A 17653-nucleotide genomic window follows, 5' to 3' on the forward strand; every position below is an offset into this window, starting at 1 on the left:
GGTCAGCACCTTGGTCAGCACTTTGGTCAGCACGTTGGTCGTGGCATTGGTCACCACTTTGGCCGTGGCATTGGTCAGCACATTGGTCAACACTTTGGTCAGCACTTTGGTCAGCACATTGGTCAGCACGTTGGTCAGCACTTTGGTCATGGCATTGGTCATCACGTTGGTCACCACTTTGGTCAGCACATTGGTCAGCACTTTGGTCATGGCATTGGTCACCTCTTTGGTCACCACTTTGGTCAGCACATTGGTCAACACTTTAGTTAACTATTACACAATCACATACAACGATCAATGAGTGATACAACAGATTAAAGCACAATTCATAAGTTAGGTGAGTAGGTGATGCTAGGTGAGTGTAGATAGTAAACACGTGAGTACGATTATGGTTGTAGATAAAACACTCTGTTAAGCTTGCTGACACGTGCCGCGGCGAGTAGCGATTGAGCGGCTATGCGATGTGTTGACGGTGAGTGTAAGTGAGATTTGATGTGGAGCAGGTCTAGGCGGATGACCATGATGTGGAGGAGGTACAATAAAGAGAGGAGCCAGAGGGCGAGGGTTAGAGTCATGAAGGGGAGGCGGATTTGGTAGAGGAAGTTGTCGCATTCTGTGAAAAGGTTTTTAAAATAATCAGAGTGCAGAACATCGTATAATTGGCTGCGCATATCAATACACTTCTTCTTCATTGTTATTAATGTTTTGACATTTTGAAATGTTAATCCGTAGTTGTACAACGTCGGCCAGACGCCTCTACATCCAACTAGGGAAGGACATAGGCAACCTGATCCAGGGCCTTTTGGATTAGGCATACCATGTTTACCTGGTTTACATGAGTTGCCATTCAAGCACATCTGGCATCCCCAATCTAAGCAGAATATCTGTATGAAGTCATTGTACAAATTGTTAAGACAATTCCAGAAATCCCATGTTAAATATATTGCCCAGGACATGTAGAGGTTTGAATGCTTATGAGCGAAATGCCCGTATACATCACAACATAAGTTAGATACGTACGGAGCACAGTGTTGTTTATTGGAGCATATGGTGGTCAGTGAGAAGCACGACAAATCTATTTTGTCGCCATCTTTATACGTCTTACCATGGTCGCTCGGTGTGTTGCCGTATGTTTGACGCAACAAATCTGTGAGGTCGTCCGTGTTTTTATATAATTTAATGGACTGTTCAGTAAGCGATGTGCGCATTAATTCTAAGAAGGAATGTTTGTTATTGGTTTCCCAACCGTCAACAAATGACAACGTGAAAGCGTAATGCTCTGGTAGAGTAGACGGTGGACTGGGTGTGAGCGCAAACAGTGCGTCGATATCATCGATGTTCATGAATGTCTCAATAATTTTACACAGATCCTCACCAGATTTCGTGCATCCTGAGAATGCCCTGAAACCTAGGGGGGTTAGACACGGCATACTTTTTGTAGAGCTCGCAGAACACGTATTACACTTGGGTTTACATCCCACTGATTGCAATCTGTGAGGTAGATGTCCGGGTAGACAATCGTTCAGATAAGACATAAGTGGTGAATTTGGTTGACAACTTACTGAGGCGTGAACTCGGCAATTTGGTTTGCACGTTGCTTCACACGTAGGATGGCACGCTGCTTTGCCGGTTGACTGGTTGTTACAATGCGATTTGGATGTGAATACATCTCTTCCGTATCGGCAGTCACGCCAACCGTAATGCTCAGCTGGAACCTTACACCGGCTGCGCAAGAACCGTAGAGCTCGGAATAATCTACGCAGAATGTCGAGCAGCATATCCAGGCACTGCGATGGGTCTGTTGGATACATTAGGTGTAACGAATTGGTTGAGAACTCACAGGCGTACACGGTAAATTCATCACCAAAGCCTACGACATGAGTCAGAACATCGTACGCTTTTTCGCATACGTGGTGCAATACAGCGTCGAGATTCCTATATGTAATTTTACTCGGATAGGCGTCTAGGTATGACGATTCATGATCGTAGAGCGCGATGCCATCGACATTAGCTAGCTTCTTATCCGGATTTTCAAGTAAGTTGCCTATGCCTTCACGTAACAAGTCTGAGCGCACGGCATTATACGGCAGTCCGCAGAGCCACATCAGCATTTCGTAAACAGAGCACGGATACTTAGTGGAGAATTGGGTTGCCATGTGGCAAACTTGATTATACGTTTCCAGGTGTGCAAATATACACTTAAGATCATCAATGAGATTGCGGTTGCCGGACTGAGACACGACTGTCCCCGCAATCCACCTCTGAATGTGTTCCCCTTTGCAACCATCTTTGTTCCTCAGTTCACCCTCTTGCTTGTCCGACCGGGAAACATCGTAGCCACGGTTTGCAAAGAAACCTCCGAGACCGTTAACTGTGTTATACTTCGTGCTCTCGATGGATAAGTTAATCATCTTTCCTTTCCACCTACCATCACAGTTTTCTGACAACTCACTCAGATCTTCCAGCAATATTGGTACCAATGTGCAGAGAATTTGTGCGCATTTTTTAGGCTGCCCTGATAACACGGAGTCGAGACCAACAGCCCAATTGATGTTCTGACCAGAGTACGGCGACACGTATGCCTTAGTTAGCTCCGAGGAGAAAGACGTCAATCCATGCTTTACGGCATCCAGAAGCGGCATGGAGATTTCCGAGAAGGACGTTGAAGGATTAAAGTCGCCGAGCAGATTCTGGAGTTGGTCAAGCAGCTCGGAAAATCTGGAGTCGAACGTAAATTTCCTGTTGGAGTTGTTTTTCAAGTGGGCAAGCACAAGTTTGAGTTTCTCATAAGCGGTTTCCAACTTCATATGATATATGTTGTGTGGACCTTCGGACTCGAATAATTTTCTAATTTCATCAGCAACATGAAATAATATAGGATCAACATAGGCCCTGAATGCCTGAGACAATTCCTCGACGGACTCCTTATTTTGCAGTGCATCAAGTTTATTATCTTGCCGCCGAACCAGCTTACCAAAATCATCTAAGTCACCTTTCACACGTTTCAGAAGAGCTTTGTGGCCACTTATGGAGTCGAGGTATATTATTCCTTTTATTTCTCCCAGCCGAAGCTCCACAACGTCTTTCAGGTCCTGCAGCTCATTCTTCCTGCGATTAGCATATAAACTGTGGGCTTCAGTTTTCATGGCGTCGGTTGCCGAGTTGATACGTTTGATCAACTCTTCAGATGTGGTCTGGATATACTCAATGATGGATGCCTTGGCAGCTTCCACAGCTTGTTTGACCTGCTTTCTTAAGTATGATAAAGCGCTATGATTGGCGTTAATGCACTTCTTAATTGACATACGCAGACTACCTTCTTCATTATTCTGCCCGAGGGTTTTTAGAAACATTTCTAAATACTTAACGGTTTTTTCTATGCCATTATCCTTAGCGTTAAGCTGATTAGCTAATACGGTGATCGCTGCCAGCGGCTCATCAACGCCTTTAATCGCCGCGTCAAGAGCCATTCGCTGAATTTTCATACCACTCAATAGTGCTTGTGTCTGACTTTGCACTTCTTTCAACCTTGTGTCAACGTTTTTGGCGTAATTAGTACTGTCTCCAGCAGTTCTACCACCAGTGGAGAGTTGTCCAGTCGCGTTTTCGAGATTTCCGTGAAGGTTGCTTATGGGTTTTTTCAAGTAATCTAATGCCCCAGTTACTGGGTCGCTTCTTAGCAACGTAGCCATCCCAGCCACTTTACCTATAGCCGCTTCCACTGCGGTGTCGAGGCTCGATTTATTGACGAACTGCTGCAGTTCAGAGGCAACCTGATCGGCGGTGGTGGATAGTACATACATTATTCGCTTGTAAGCTTCCTCAAGATACCCTTTTGCCATGGCGGCGGAAGGAGAAGCTGGATTCTTCAAAACTACTCTATCGATCGCTGCGATTGCGCCATCAAAATTAATTTCGCCTTTTTTGTGTCTGTCCATCTGCAAATCAATTCCTCCAGAAAATTGCTGACAGACAATTTGAACAGCGCTGACATATTTCTGAATCTTGTCGTTGTGGTCAAGTCGAACACTGTCAATGGTACTTTTGAAATCTTTCACAGCGTCGTCAATAATACCGACTTTAAGGTTGGCAACAATCTGTTGTGCGATCTTCGCGATACCTTCGTCATTAAGTTCATCACTACTGTCTGCACTTTTATATTGCGAATGCAACTTACTGTTACCCTTAAGATACGCCTTAAACTTTTGTCTCACAAACTCATTGTCAGTCAGAATGTTCACTACCCACTCCTCCACAGTTTTTTCAAAATACTCTTCTTCATTACCCCTCTCACTGAACCTTTTGGCATATTTTAAAACACCGTCAAGAATATCACGAAGAAGACCGGTTCGCCGAGGTCCTGGATCAGCGACATCCGTACCATTGAGTTCCTTAACTAGATTCTCAACGCCACTTTTAAAATCTTTCCAATGATGTTCGACACTACTTTTAGCGTTGTCACCGCCCAACACGCTATTTTTTATTGTAAAAACCTGTTTTTTAATATACGCAATTAACTCATCAACAGTCTTATGTTCCGAATCTGCTAGTGTTGCGCCACCAACATTGTCAATTTTTTTGTACAGCTCTGTTATAGATGTATACACCAGGCTGACTGCACTGTCAAGCGGCCTTTGCACATTAATCCTGAAATTATTTTCGAATTCCAAAAGTTCGCTGTTTATGTCTTTAATCTGCTTTGTTAATTTTCCGCGTATTAGAGCATCAAGGGAATCCATATTTAGATCATTATCCCTCGCATGTCTGACGGCATCATCAGCGATACTTATCAATCGCATTAACTGTTTTTCTGACTCACTCAATCCTTGGTCCAAATTCTTCATTTTACTTTCAAGCTCTTTAATCTCACTTTGTATGTCACCAACAAACTCAACTGCCTTTTTGTCTGCATTTTCGTGAAGTTCTTTGTGTATTGAACGACACAACTCATGATGCTCCTGCTGCGTTTTCAGAAATGTTTTTCGAATGTCATCGTTTTTTGCCAATTTTTTTAGTTCACTAAAAGCTTGAAAAATTTTTTCAATAGCAGGTGCTGTTTTTTTCTGTAACGGCACATCAATTAATTTGATAATTTCTCCATCATTTTGTAGTTTAGCGAGAAGCCTTTTATTAATGGTTATAGAACCCGATAGATTCGAAGAAATAGCATCAAAACCATCTTTTGTCGTATTATCAATATAGGTCTTATGCGTGTCGATATTATTCATTATCATCTTCATTTGAATGTATATATTTTCAGTTTTTTCTTTTACACTCTTTCCATACCCCTCCAACCACCCCTTCACCGCGGCGACAGACTCCACAAGCCCAGCACGCCCGGAGCCAATATTTTTATTTAGTTTCTCAATTACTTTATTAAGTTTTTTATCCTCTCCAGTGATGTAATTATCATAAGTTGTCACTTCATTTTCGTTTTTCACCGCACCAAGCACACCACTCAAAAATCCCATCACCCCGTCACACAGCCTGTCCAGGTCAGAGTACACAATGCCCTGGCCAGTGTAGCCTTTGGAGTCAGAGTTGAAGCCGAGGAAAGTCTGAAGGCCAGTGCAAAGGTTAGTAAAGATGTTAGTAGGGTTGTTATTTGAGGTTATTTCGCACTTTTTAATTTCATCAAATTTCTTGCCAAGCTCACTAGGCGGCACATGGTCAGGGCAGTGGCAAGAGGTGGAAGAGGGAAGGGAAGGGTGGCAAGGCACAAGTTATTAGGATGGTTTATAGAGGTCATAGCGGTATTATAGCGAGGTAATTCGGTCGATGTGGAGTGGATAAAGGAGCGATGTAGAGTGGGTTAAGGGGCGATGTAGAGTGGATAAGGGAGCGATGTAGAGTGGGTAAAGGGGCGATGTAGAGTGGGTTAAGGGGCGATGTAGAGTGGGTTAAGGAGCGATGTAGAGTGGGTTAGGGAGCGATGTAGGGTGGGTTAGGGAGCGATGCAGAGTGGATAAGGGGCGATGTAGAGTGGACAAAGGGGCGATGTGGAGTGGATAAGGAGCGATGTAGAGTGGGTTAGGGAGCGATGTAGAGTGGATAAAGGGGCGATGTAGAGTGGGTTAAGGGGCGATGTAGAGTGGATAAAGAGCGATGTAGAGTGGGTTAAGGAGCGATGTAGAGTGGGTAAAGGGGCGATGTAGAGTGCGTTAAGGGGCGATGTAGAGTGGACAAAGGGGCGATGTGGAGTGGGTTAAGGGGCGATGTAGAGTGGTTAAAGGAGCGATGTAGAGTGGATTAGGGAGCGATGTAGAGTGGGTTAGGTAGCGATGTAGAGTGGGTTAGGGGGCGATATGGAGTGGGTTAAGGAGCGATGTAGAGTGGGTTAGGGAGCGATGTAAAGTGGGTTAGGGAGCGATGTAAAGTGTGGGTTAGGGAGCGATGTAGAGTGGGTTAGGGAGCGATGTAGAGTGGGTTAAGGAGCGATGTAGAGTGGGTTAGGGAGCGATGTAGAGTGAATAAAGGGGCGATGTAGAGTGGATAATAATCACCACTTTGGTAACCATGTCATCGCTGCCGTTACCATGTCATCGCTGCCGTAACCATCAACTTGTCATCGCTGCCGTGACCATGTCATCGCTGCCGTGACCATGTCATCGCTGCCGTGACCATGTCATCGCTGCCGTGACCATATCATCGCTGCCGTAACCATGTCATCGCTGCCGTGACCATGTCATCGCTGCCGTGTCCATATCATCGCTGCCGTAACCATGTCATCGCTGCCGTGACCATGTCATCGCTGCCGTGACCATATCATCGCTGCCGTGACCATGTCATCGCTGCCGTAACCATGTCGTCGCTGCCGTGACCATGTCATCGCTGCCGTGACCATGTCATCGCTGCCGTGACCATTTCATCGCTGCCGTGACCACCAACTGTCATCGCTGCCGTAACCATCATCTTGGTCAGGTGCTAGCTTAGCACTTTGCCTGGTTGCTAGGTTAGCACTTTGCCTGAGTGCTAGCTTACCACGTTGTCTGGTTGCTAGCTTACCACTTTGCCTGGTTGCCAGCTTAGCACTTTGCCTGGTTGCCAGCTTAGCACTTCGCCTGGTTGCTAGGTCAACACTTTGCCTGGATGCTAGGTTAGCATTTAGCTTGGTTGCTAGGTTACCACTTTGCCTGGGTGCTAGGTTAGCACTTTGCCTGGTTGCCAGCTTAGCACGTTGCCGGGTTGCCATCTTACCACTTTGCCTGGGTGCTAGGTTAGCACTTTGCCTGTGTGCTAGGTTAGCACTTTGCCTGTGTGCTAGGTTAGCACATTGCCTGGTTGCTAGCTTAGCACTTTGCCTGGTTGCTAGGTTAGCACTTTGCCTGTGTGCTAGGTTAGCACTTTGCCTGTGTGCTAGGTTAGCACATTGCCTGGTTGCTAGCTTAGCACTTTGCCTGGTTGCTAGCTTAGCACGTTGCTTGATTGCTTGCTTAGCACTTTGCCTGGGTGCTTGCTTAGCACTTTGCCTGGGTGCTTGCTTAGCACTTTGCCTGGTTGCTAGCTTAGCACTTTGCCTGGTTGCTAGCTTAGCACTTTGCCTGGTTGCTTGCTTAGCACTTTGCCTGGTTGCTAGCTTAGCACCTTGCCTGGTTGCCTGCTTACCACTTTGCCTGGGTGCCAGGTTAGCACTTAGCCTGGTTGCTAGCTTAGGACTTAGCCTGTGTGCTAGCTTAGCACTTTGCTTGGTTGCTAGCTTAGGACTTAGCCTGTGTGCTAGCTTAGCACTTTGCCTGGTTGCTAGGTTAGCACTTTGCCTGGTTGCTAGCTTATCACTTTGCATTGTCGTTCACTCATCACTTAATCTTAACGCTATCTAGTTCACAGGTTGCCGCTAGAGTAATTCGAGACATTAGACTACGTTTGTCAGTTAGGTGAGTAGGTGAGTAGTTACGTGAGTTGTGTGAATTACAAATGTGGCGATGATCACGGTTGTAGATACGATATCTTGGCAAGCCTTCCGACTTGCGCTGCCGCCAACAATGATTGCGCTGTAATCTTGTGCGACGACGGTATCCTCAGGTGTGAGCGGATATGGAGCACATCCAGTCTGCCAACCATGACGCAGATGAGGTAGAAGAGGGACAGCGACCAGAGCGCGACGGTGGTCCAGAAGAATTTCTCCCTGATTTGCCAAAGAAAATCGGGAATTGTTTTGTTAACGAGCATATATAAAGCGTTACCTGGTCTCACGACGAATCCCAGTGCCTGGCAGAAATCTTCACATGTACGTTTTTTACGTCTGCCATCATCACCACTCATTTCGAACGGACTGCCGAAAGTAAATCCTGATGAGTATATAGCCGCATGGGTAGCTCGGCATTTAACAATAGAACCACATAACGATTCATGCTTAATTGTATCAAATCCCGCAAGTTTATTGTCTTCATTAGTATGCTTATATCCATAGCTGAACCTGACTTGACAATCCTTGACACAGCTCTTGTCATAGCAACGCTTGCCAGGTCTATTGCAGTTTCGGCAGCATTCGTCATACAATTTCTTGAGTAAGTCGTAGAATGTTTCGGTAATGTATACTACCCATGACAGGTAGTGGCTTGCGTGGTACTTAGAATATACCACCATGATGTCGTTGCTAATTGGTTGCAGGTACCGACCGCAGGGTAGGCCTGGTAGTGTCTTAGAATCACAAGCTACAAGACTCAGCAGATCACCGTTGTGTTTCGGAAGTTTGCCGGGAGCATGAGTGGCGTGACTGCTGCTGCTAAACATGGACTTAATCTCTAACTTCGTTTCTGGAATTTTGAAATTAGCGGCTTTGACGGCTAGGTTAAACGCAATCTCTCGGTGGTTCTCACGCTCGCCTTTTCCAGTCTCGTACCAGCCATTTATGAAATGGTAGTAGAACGCAAACATGTCGCCCAGCGTCTGCGGCGGACGGCGGATGAGGCATGTGATAATACTACACAGTTTAGTGAGATGCGATATGGGACCGCAGAAATTGCGAAGAGCCTCTTTCAGATGAGCGCCGGTTTTCGTATGCGAAGCAGTAATTCCGATGTCAGCCAGGCCCATAGGAGTGAGACATGGCTTGCCATGGTGATTAGACACCGAACATTTTACGCCGCAACCAACCTTATCAAGCCGGTGTGGCAGGAAGCCTTGTAGTCCATCTTCCAAGAAAGACTGTAGCGGTGACTTTATGCCGCACTTGGAGTGTTGGTTGCACTTTTGGTTACCACTTTGGTCAGCATTTTGATCGTCCGTTTGCCTGTCCTTTTGCTCACACTCTTGGTTGGGGCATTGGTAGTCATTGCAGTGCCACGCTGATCCGGCGATTCCCTTGCCGTACCAACAATCTTCCCAACCGCCCCTACCACGGCCATTGTAGCACTGTTTGTAGAGGAAGCATAGCTGAGTATATAATCTGCAAACTATATCCGCAAGCATATCGAAGCACGCGCTAGGACTGCTGGGATACATCAAATTATCTGCGTTCATATAAAATTCACAAGCGTATCGACCGTCCGCATGACCGTGTCCGAGGATGGCAACTAACGTATTGTGCGAGTATAAACAAACATTGCGCAAAGTATTGGACAATTGTGTACCATCAAGATGTGATTTAATTTCGCTTTTTAGGTTGGACGTGACGGCAACATCTAACGCATCTGCCTGTAATTTGTACTCCTCCTTCAACGAGGTAAGCAAAGTTGTGAAATAGCCGGTAACTTTACTAAACATGGGATTAAACCACAATCCGGGAAGCCATTGCATCATTTCATATATCGTCGTTGGAGGTTTAGGATTAGGGCGCATATTGAGGTGACAGACTTTGTAGAAGTCTGATAGTTTCATGTTGTTCAGGAACATCAATAGGTTTATCAGCTTCACGTTATTTTCACGCTGGTTACCGTATATTCCCAAAAGCTTTATGGTCGCAGGATCTACGTTGCTGATTATATTGTGGCACAACTTTATAATTTCCGCACCTTTCAGATTTGTCGCATTGCGCAACTCTCCGTTCTGCGTCTTCTCATCCTCTGGCACAATGTAACCACGACGCTGGAACCAGTGACCGAGTGGGTTGGCATTCCTTTTATTCGTAGCATCTAAATCGTACAAACTAATGTGTTTCTCTCTCCACATACCCTTTTTATTAGTTGGATCGCACTTGCCGTACAGTTCCTGCAGATATTGTAGCAAGATCCCAATTATTGTCAAAAATATTTTGGCGCAATTTTTTCCTTCTTCTGTAACATTTCCGGTGTTTGCATATACCAATAAAACGTTCTCGAAACCACCCTCATACCTGCTAACGTACATCCTCTCCAGCTCCCCGACGAACTGCTCCAGGCTTCGGGGAAAGGCGTCGAGCACGGGGTAGGATGCGTTGCCGAAGTGCGTGGACTTGAAGGTGGAAATGGACGTCTTGAGTGTTTCGAGCATTTGGGGCACCTGGTGGTCGAAGTGTTTGTGAGTGCTGATGTGGGTGAGGAGATCGGTGAGGTTGCGTTGGATGGTGGAGACACGGTTGGGATAGTCACCGATGACCCGAGGCTGGGAGGCGAAAATCTGTTTGAGGTCCTTGTCCAAATATGTGAAAATGTGTTCTGAATAGGTTTTAAATTTGTTGGTGAAATTTGCTACTTTGTCTCCATGTTCACCTCTGCCAATAGCGTCCTTCACTTCGTCGAGCAGATTTGTCTTCTGTTCCTTCTTGGCCGGGCGACGTTCAATGTGACCCGCGGCATAGAGGTCTATTGACTCCCCACTCAGGGTCTTAAGGAAGCCTTTTACGCCGGTGTTGAGGTCCTTGTTGATGGCGCAGGAGATGATCTTGAGCTGGGTGGACACTAATTTCCGAAGGGACTGGAGGTCGGCGATATGGCCGTCGGCAAAAAGCTTTCTCACTTCGTTAGTCATGGTTCGGAATGCGTCAGCTGATATGGCGAGAAGGTTGTTTTCGAGGGCTTCGACGAGAGTTTCCGCCGATGCGTATGCATCCGACAATGTTGTTTGAGTGGCCTTAATGGCTTTCTCGATTTTATCGTTAGCTGTCGTAGCAATGAATTCTATGTGTTGAAAATGGCTGTATATTAGTTCAACGTGTTCTCTGAGAGCTTTCATCTTTTCCACGACATCTGCCATCTTGTACTCGACCATGTCAGGAAGGCCTTCAAGTGAGGTGATGATGGGACTAATGCCGTTTTGGACTTTGTTGATTTGTTCAACTGTGCTGGTTTGAACACGGTTGATATGATCTCCAATTTCACCAAGCACTGTGTCAATGCTGCCCATCTTTAAATTATCTAAGTACCATGCAATATTATCCTTGGCTAGCGTTGAAATTTCATCCATTAGTTTCCCCAGGGTTGTTTTTATGTCTGAGGATATGCTATCCAAGGTTGTTTTCGTCGCATTGACATTAAGCCCCTGCGCAGATTTATTTATTTCCTGTAGCGATGTATCAAGGTGGCCAATTTGAGTATGAACCGTCGACAAAGACTCAGTAATTTTGCGGCCAGGATCGTTCTCAATTTTAGATGTTAATTCCTTGACTTGACTCACTGCTTCCTCTACCCTGCCGATGCTGTACTTGCCGGTGAAGTCACCAATCTCCTTGGCGGTCTGTTTGGCAGATGCCGAGACGGATGAGAGAGCGATCTCAACGACAGTTCGTAAGGGATTTGTGTTTGTGCCAGGTGGAGGTTGCATAGTTTTTTTTAATGCTTCATCTACACCTGCAACGAATACTCCGATTGAGGTCTTCTTAATGTGCTCATCAATTGCTGCGCCATACGCTTTAAGATACTTTGCGATGTCACCCAGATTTTCATGAGCCTTTTCCTTGTCGCCTTTAGGTAGGTTGACTGCAACTTTTGTTCTCACAGTACTTTCAAGTTGCGAAATAATGGCGGCTCTCACCTTTTGCACAGCATCGGGTTTTCCAACGTTAATATACATGTCCAGCCACCCCTTCGCCGTTTCAGTCTGCAGAGCGTCTTCAATCCAACCAGGAAGAACTTGTGATTCAAATTTATTTTCAGCATAACTAGCAATAACATACGATTTTACGTCACCTGTAATCCCACCAAGTGAAGCTTTACCGTTGCCTGAACCTGTAATTTCTGTGACTACACCGCCAATGGTGCTTTTTAGGGCATTCCAATTACCACATAATGTAGTATCCTTAATTATTCCGTCAGCCACTCCAACTTCCGCTTTAATCTTATCAAAATGCCATCGTGCTCCTTGCACGGCCATTGCAACTTCTCCCTCTATGTCTTTCATGAATTGGTTCAATGGTTCTGTAATCGTATGTTTTAAGTTACTGGCAACGTTCTCAATGTCTTGAATTTCGTTTTTAACTACCGATTTGTCTATAATTTTCCTCAGGTTGCTTTCGGCTTCAGCAATTGTTCGTTTGGTCTTGTACATCCAATTTTCCAACTCTCCAACGCATCCTCCCAAATTAATACGAAAGGCGTCTAGACATTTATCAATTTTTGTAACTTCTTCTTTCAACTTGGATGTATCCTTTCTCCCAGATGGATTCTTGGACCTATCAATCTCCACCAGCGCACTTCTAATGTTCTCAAAATGCTGAAGTATTGGAGTGGCATACTTATTATCAAATTCAACAAACATACCTTGAGCTTTGCTCTTGCCGTCCTGGATAACATGCTTAACGTTCCCAAGTTGCGTTCTCTTTATCTCGCAAAGGTCAATTATTTTTTTGTCAATGCACCTAAATTTATATGCTAATTGCTTTTGTAAGTCCATGAATCCCTCTTTTATCTCCTTTTCAATCCTTTCCTTCTGATTCACCAACACGGTATCTACAACCTTTGCCTGCCTCTTCACCTCATCATTCTCAGCAACACTTTTCAGGTGCTCAACCACTTTTTGCACGTGTTTTATTTCATTCATTAGCTTAGAAAGAAGTACGCTATCTAATTTATTAACGTATCGTGTCTCAGTGCTGTTTATGTATTTGTCGATGTCGTCTACTGTGGACGTCCACTTGCTCAGTTGTTCTTGGAGATTATCACCTGCACTAATATTAGTAGTGTATATACCCGAAATATCATCATGGAACTTACCTAAATCATTTAATACGTGTAACGTTTTTTCTTGTAATTCCTCTTCATACCCCTCCAACCACCCCTTCACCGCGGCGACAGACGCCGCAAGCCCATCACGCCCGGAGCCAATATTTTTATTTAAGGTGTCAAGTACTTTTTTGAGTCTATTATTCTCTCCACTAATGTATTTATCATAAGTTGTCACTTCATTTTCGTTTTTCACCGCACCAAGCACACCACTCAAAAATCCCATCACCGCATCACACAGCCTATCCAGGTCAGAGTACACAATCCCAGTGCCGTCGTAGCCTTTGGAGTCAGAGTTGAAGCCGAGGAATTTTTCGAGGCCAGTACAGAGGTTATCAAGGATGTTAATAGGGTTATTATTTAAGGTATTTTTAGGGTTTTAAATTTTGTCAAATTTCTTGCCAAGCTCCCTAAGCGGCACATGGTCAGGGCAGTGGCAAGCGGTGGAAGGAGGGAAGTGAAGGGGGACAAGGGACAAGTTATTATTGTAGTCTAATGAGGTCATAGCGGTATTATAGCAAGGTAATTCGAGCGATGTAGAGTGGATAAGGGAGGGATGTAGAGTGGATAAGGGAGGGATGTAGAGTGGGTAAAGGAGCGATGAGGAGTGGATTAAGGGGCGATGTAGAGTGGGTTAAGGAGCGATGTAGAGTGGATAAAGGGGCGATGTAGAGTGGCTAAAGGAGCGATGAAGAGTGGATTAGGGAGCGATGTAAGGTGGATAAAGGAGCGATGTAAGGTGTGTAAAGGAGCGATGTGGAGTGGGTTAGGGAGCGATGTGGAGTGGGTAAAGGGGCGATGTAGAGTGGGTTAAGGGGCGATGAGGAGTGGATAAAGGGGCGATGTAGAGTGGGTAAAGGGGCGATGTAGAGTGGGTTAAGGGGCGATGTAGAGTGGATAAAGGAGCGATTAGAGGAGGTTAAGGAGCGATGTAAGGTGGATAAAGGGGCGATGTAGAGTGGGTTAGGGAGCGATGTGGAGTGGGTTAGGGAGCGATGTAGAGTGGGTTAGGGAGCGATGTAGAGTGGGTTAGGGAGCGATGTATGGTGGGTAAAGGGGCTATTAGAGGAGGTTAAGGGGCGATGTAGAGTGGGTTAAGGAGCGATGTAGAGTGGGTAAAGGGGCGGTGTAAGGTGGATTAGGGAGCGATGTGGAGTGGATAAAGGGGCGATGTAAGGTGGATAAGGGGCGATGTAGAGTGGGTTAAGGGGCGATGTAGAGTGGATAAAGGGGCGATGTAGAGTGGGTTAAGGGGCGATGTAGAGTGGATAAAGGGGCGATGTAGAGTGGGTTAAGGGGCGATGTAAGGTGGACTAAGGGGCGATGTAGAGTGGATAAAGGGGCGATGTAGAGTGGATAAGGGAGCGATGTAGAGTGGGTTAAGGGGCGATGTAGAGTGGATAAGGGAGCGATGTAGAGTGGATAAGGGAGCGATGTAGAGTGGGTTAAGGGGCGATGTAGAGTGGATAAGGGAGCGATGTAGAGTGGGTTAAGGGGCGATGTAGAGTGGATAAGGGAGCGATGTAGAGTGGATAAGGGAGCGATGTAGAGTGGGTTAAGGGGCGATGTAGAGTGGATAAGGGAGCGATGTAGAGTGGGTTAGGGAGCGATGTAGAGTGGATAAAGGAGCGATGTAGAGTGGATTAGGGAGCGATGTAGAGTGGGTTAGGGAGCGATGTAGAGTAGGTTAGGGAGCGATGTGGAGTGGATAAAGGGGCGATGTAGAGTGGGTTAGGGAGTGATGTAGAGTGGATAGAGGAGCGATGTAGAGTGGATAGAGGGGCGATGTAGAGTGGGTAAAGGGGCGATGTAGAGTGGGTTAAGGGGCGATGTAGAGTGGGTTAGGGAGCGATGTAGAGTGGGTAAAGGAGCGATTTAGAGTGGATAAGGGAGCGATGTGGAGTGGATAAAGGGGCGATGTAGAGTGGGTAAAGGGGCGATGTAGAGTGGATTAGGGAGCGATGTAGAGTGGATAAAGGGGCGATGTAGAGTGGGTAAAGGGGCGATGTAGAGTGGATTAGGGAGCGATGTAAGGTGGATAAAGGAGCGATGTAGAGTGGGTTAGGGAGCGATGTAGAGTGGGTAAAGGGGCGATGTAGAGTGGGTAAAGGGGCGATGTGGAGTGGATAAGGGGCGATGTAGAGTGGGTTAAAAGGCGATGTGAAGTGGATAAAGGGGCGATGTAGAGTGGATAAAGGAGCGATGTGGAGTGGGTTAAGGGGCGATGTAGAGTGGGTTAAAGGGCGATGTAGAGTGGGTAAGGGAGCGATGTGGAGTGGGTTAAGGGGCGATGTAGAGTGGGTTAAAGGGCGATGTAGAGTGGGTAAGGGAGCGATGTGGAGTGGGTTAAGGGGCGATGTAGAGTGGGTTAAGGGGCGATGTAGAGTGGATAAAGGGGCGATGTAGAGTGGGTAAGGGGCGATGTAGAGTGGATAATAATCACCACTTAGCTCACCACTGTCATCGCTGCCGTGACCATGTCATCGCTGCCTTAACCATGTCATCGCTGCCGTGACCATGTCATCGCTGCCGTGACCATGTCATCGCTGCCGTGACCATGTCATCGCTGCCGTAACAATCTCATCGCTGCCGTGGCCATCAACTTGGTCACCACTTTGGTCATGGCATTGGTCACCACTTTGGTCGTGGCATTGGTCATGGCATTGGTCAGCACCTTGGTCAACACTTTGGTCAGCACCTTGGTCAGCACATTGGTCACCACTTTGGTCACCACTTTGGTCATCACCTTGGTCAGCACTCTGGTCAACACTTTGGGCAGCACTTTGGTCAGCACATTGGTCAGCACATTGGTCAGCATCTTGGTCAGCACTTTGGTCATGGCATTGGTCACCACGTTGGTCAACACGTTGGTCACCACTTTGCTCAGCACATTGGTCAGCACTTTGCTCAGCACATTGGTCAGCACATAGGTCATGTTATTCATCATCAACGCAACCATTACTGTCTAGCACATTAGATGTAGTTGCCAGTTAGGTGAGCAGTGGAATATAGATTACGATGTTTGTGTTACTAAATTGCTAATATCAGCTGTAGAACGCGATGCAGAAGGGTATCTTGCGTACGAGGAAATCGCGGATGTTGCGGCCCACCGGGAAGCGGAAGATGCACAGGTCGAGCAGGATGATGGCGACGATGATGGCAACGATGACGGCGGCGATGGCGGAGTAGGGAGAAAGTGGTCACCTCACTGCTCATCTGATTTGTCATCAACGCAATCATTACTGTCTACAACATTAGATGTCAGTTGGCATTTAGGTTATTGTGATCAGCTGCGCAGCAGATACCGCATCCTGTGGAAGGGCCGGATGCGGAAGTATATCATGACGCTGATGACGACGATGATGAGGGCGACGGCGGCGATGATGATGGGAAGGACGGGGGAGGAGGAAGTGGAGGAATCGGCAAGCTGTGCACTGTACTGCGTGGCGGCAGGGCGTGAACGTTTCCTGTCACAACATGTACATTGACATCTATCGGTGTTACACGTGGTATCTCGAGTGCCGCAGTCCGAAGGATGGCATTTCTTCTGCTGTCTGAGTTGCCTGTTAGACTGCATACATGATATGCACTTTCTAGAACTACCACATCTTGTACAACACCATGGACAGCAATAACACACGTCGAACTGTTTACATCTCCTACCTGGACAATCACAGTCCCATTCTCCAGACATCTTCCCCTCCCGCTCCCAGTCCCCTCAACCTGCAGACATGTCAATCACCTGAGCAACGCACTCACCAACTGCAACACTACCACTGCCGCTCCCAGTCCCCTCAACCTGCGAACATATCAATCACCTAGCAACGCACTCACCAACTGCAACACTACCACTGCCGCTACCACTCCCCTCAACCTGCAAGCATATCAATCACTCAAGCAGCACTCACCAGCTACAACACGTACCACTGCCGCTCCCACTCCCCTCAACCTGCGAACATATCAATCACCTAGCAACGCACTCACCAACTGCAACACTACCACTCCCACTCCCAGTCCCCTCAACCTGCAGACATGTCAATCACCTGAGCAACGCACTCACCAACTGCAACACTACCACTGCCACTCCCAGTCCCCTCAGCCTGCAAACATCAATCACTCAAGCAGCACTCACCAACTGCAACACTACCACTGCCGCTCTCACTCCCCTCATCACCACCTACCCTCACCCCTGTGTCCCCCCAGCCCAGGCCACCGACACCCACGCTGCCCAGGATACCACGGCTGCCCTGACGCGACGCATGTGGCTAGCACCAACTGTCACCCTAAATTATTCACAATTCGATACGCCATAAGAATCGCAGCGAAACCCGTGCGCTCAACTCCCACAGTGCAGCAGCACCGTGCTACGAGCCGCGGTATCGGCGCCATGCTAGCGGAGCGTGTCGGCTACGTGCCTAAATGTGATATTAACAATCGCTACCTTGCCGCCTATAAATGCTACTTAACTGAGCCAACGCGGATTACGCCACCCTGCCGGTGACTCGCAACACACGACTTGGGTCACCCGCCGCGGTCCTCACGGCCGCTTACTTTAGCGACCAATCACCCAGCCTCAC

General features: G+C 46.9%; 3 protein-coding genes across 4 annotated transcripts; all 3 read right to left on the reverse strand.

Annotated features, from left to right (window-relative positions):
* Positions 1-386: 386 nt before the first annotated feature.
* BBBOND_0003120 (hypothetical protein, conserved) lies at positions 387-5471 on the reverse strand (the record flags this gene model as incomplete). 2 transcript variants are annotated; one of them, XM_012915147.1, is made up of 1 exon in its annotated part: positions 387-5471. In XM_012915147.1, one exon carries the CDS (start codon positions 5469-5471, stop codon positions 387-389), a length of 5085 nt encoding a protein of 1694 aa, XP_012770601.1. The 2 variants fall into 2 exon arrangements, with proteins under 2 accessions (XP_012770601.1, XP_012770602.1); XM_012915148.1 differs by having other exon boundaries at positions 387-956.
* A 2455-nt stretch (positions 5472-7926) lies between these two features.
* On the reverse strand, positions 7927-13302 carry BBBOND_0003140 (hypothetical protein, conserved; the record flags this gene model as incomplete). The annotated part of the gene is made up of 1 exon (XM_012915149.1): positions 7927-13302. One exon carries the CDS (start codon positions 13300-13302, stop codon positions 7927-7929), a length of 5376 nt encoding a protein of 1791 aa, XP_012770603.1.
* Positions 13303-16362: 3060 nt separating this feature from the next.
* Positions 16363-17247, reverse strand: BBBOND_0003150 (hypothetical protein, conserved; the record flags this gene model as incomplete). Its single annotated transcript, XM_012915150.1, is given in 8 exon segments — positions 16363-16647; positions 16740-16799; positions 16840-16875; positions 16915-16950; positions 17001-17025; positions 17045-17100; positions 17141-17176; positions 17209-17247. 8 exon segments carry the CDS (start codon positions 17245-17247, stop codon positions 16363-16365), a joined length of 573 nt encoding a protein of 190 aa, XP_012770604.1.
* Between the last annotated feature and the right edge of the window lie 406 nt (positions 17248-17653).

Source organism: Babesia bigemina, scaffold Bbigscaff_70603, assembly GCF_000981445.1.
Source record: "Babesia bigemina genome assembly Bbig001, scaffold Bbigscaff_70603".
Lineage (NCBI taxonomy): Eukaryota > Apicomplexa > Aconoidasida > Piroplasmida > Babesiidae > Babesia > Babesia bigemina.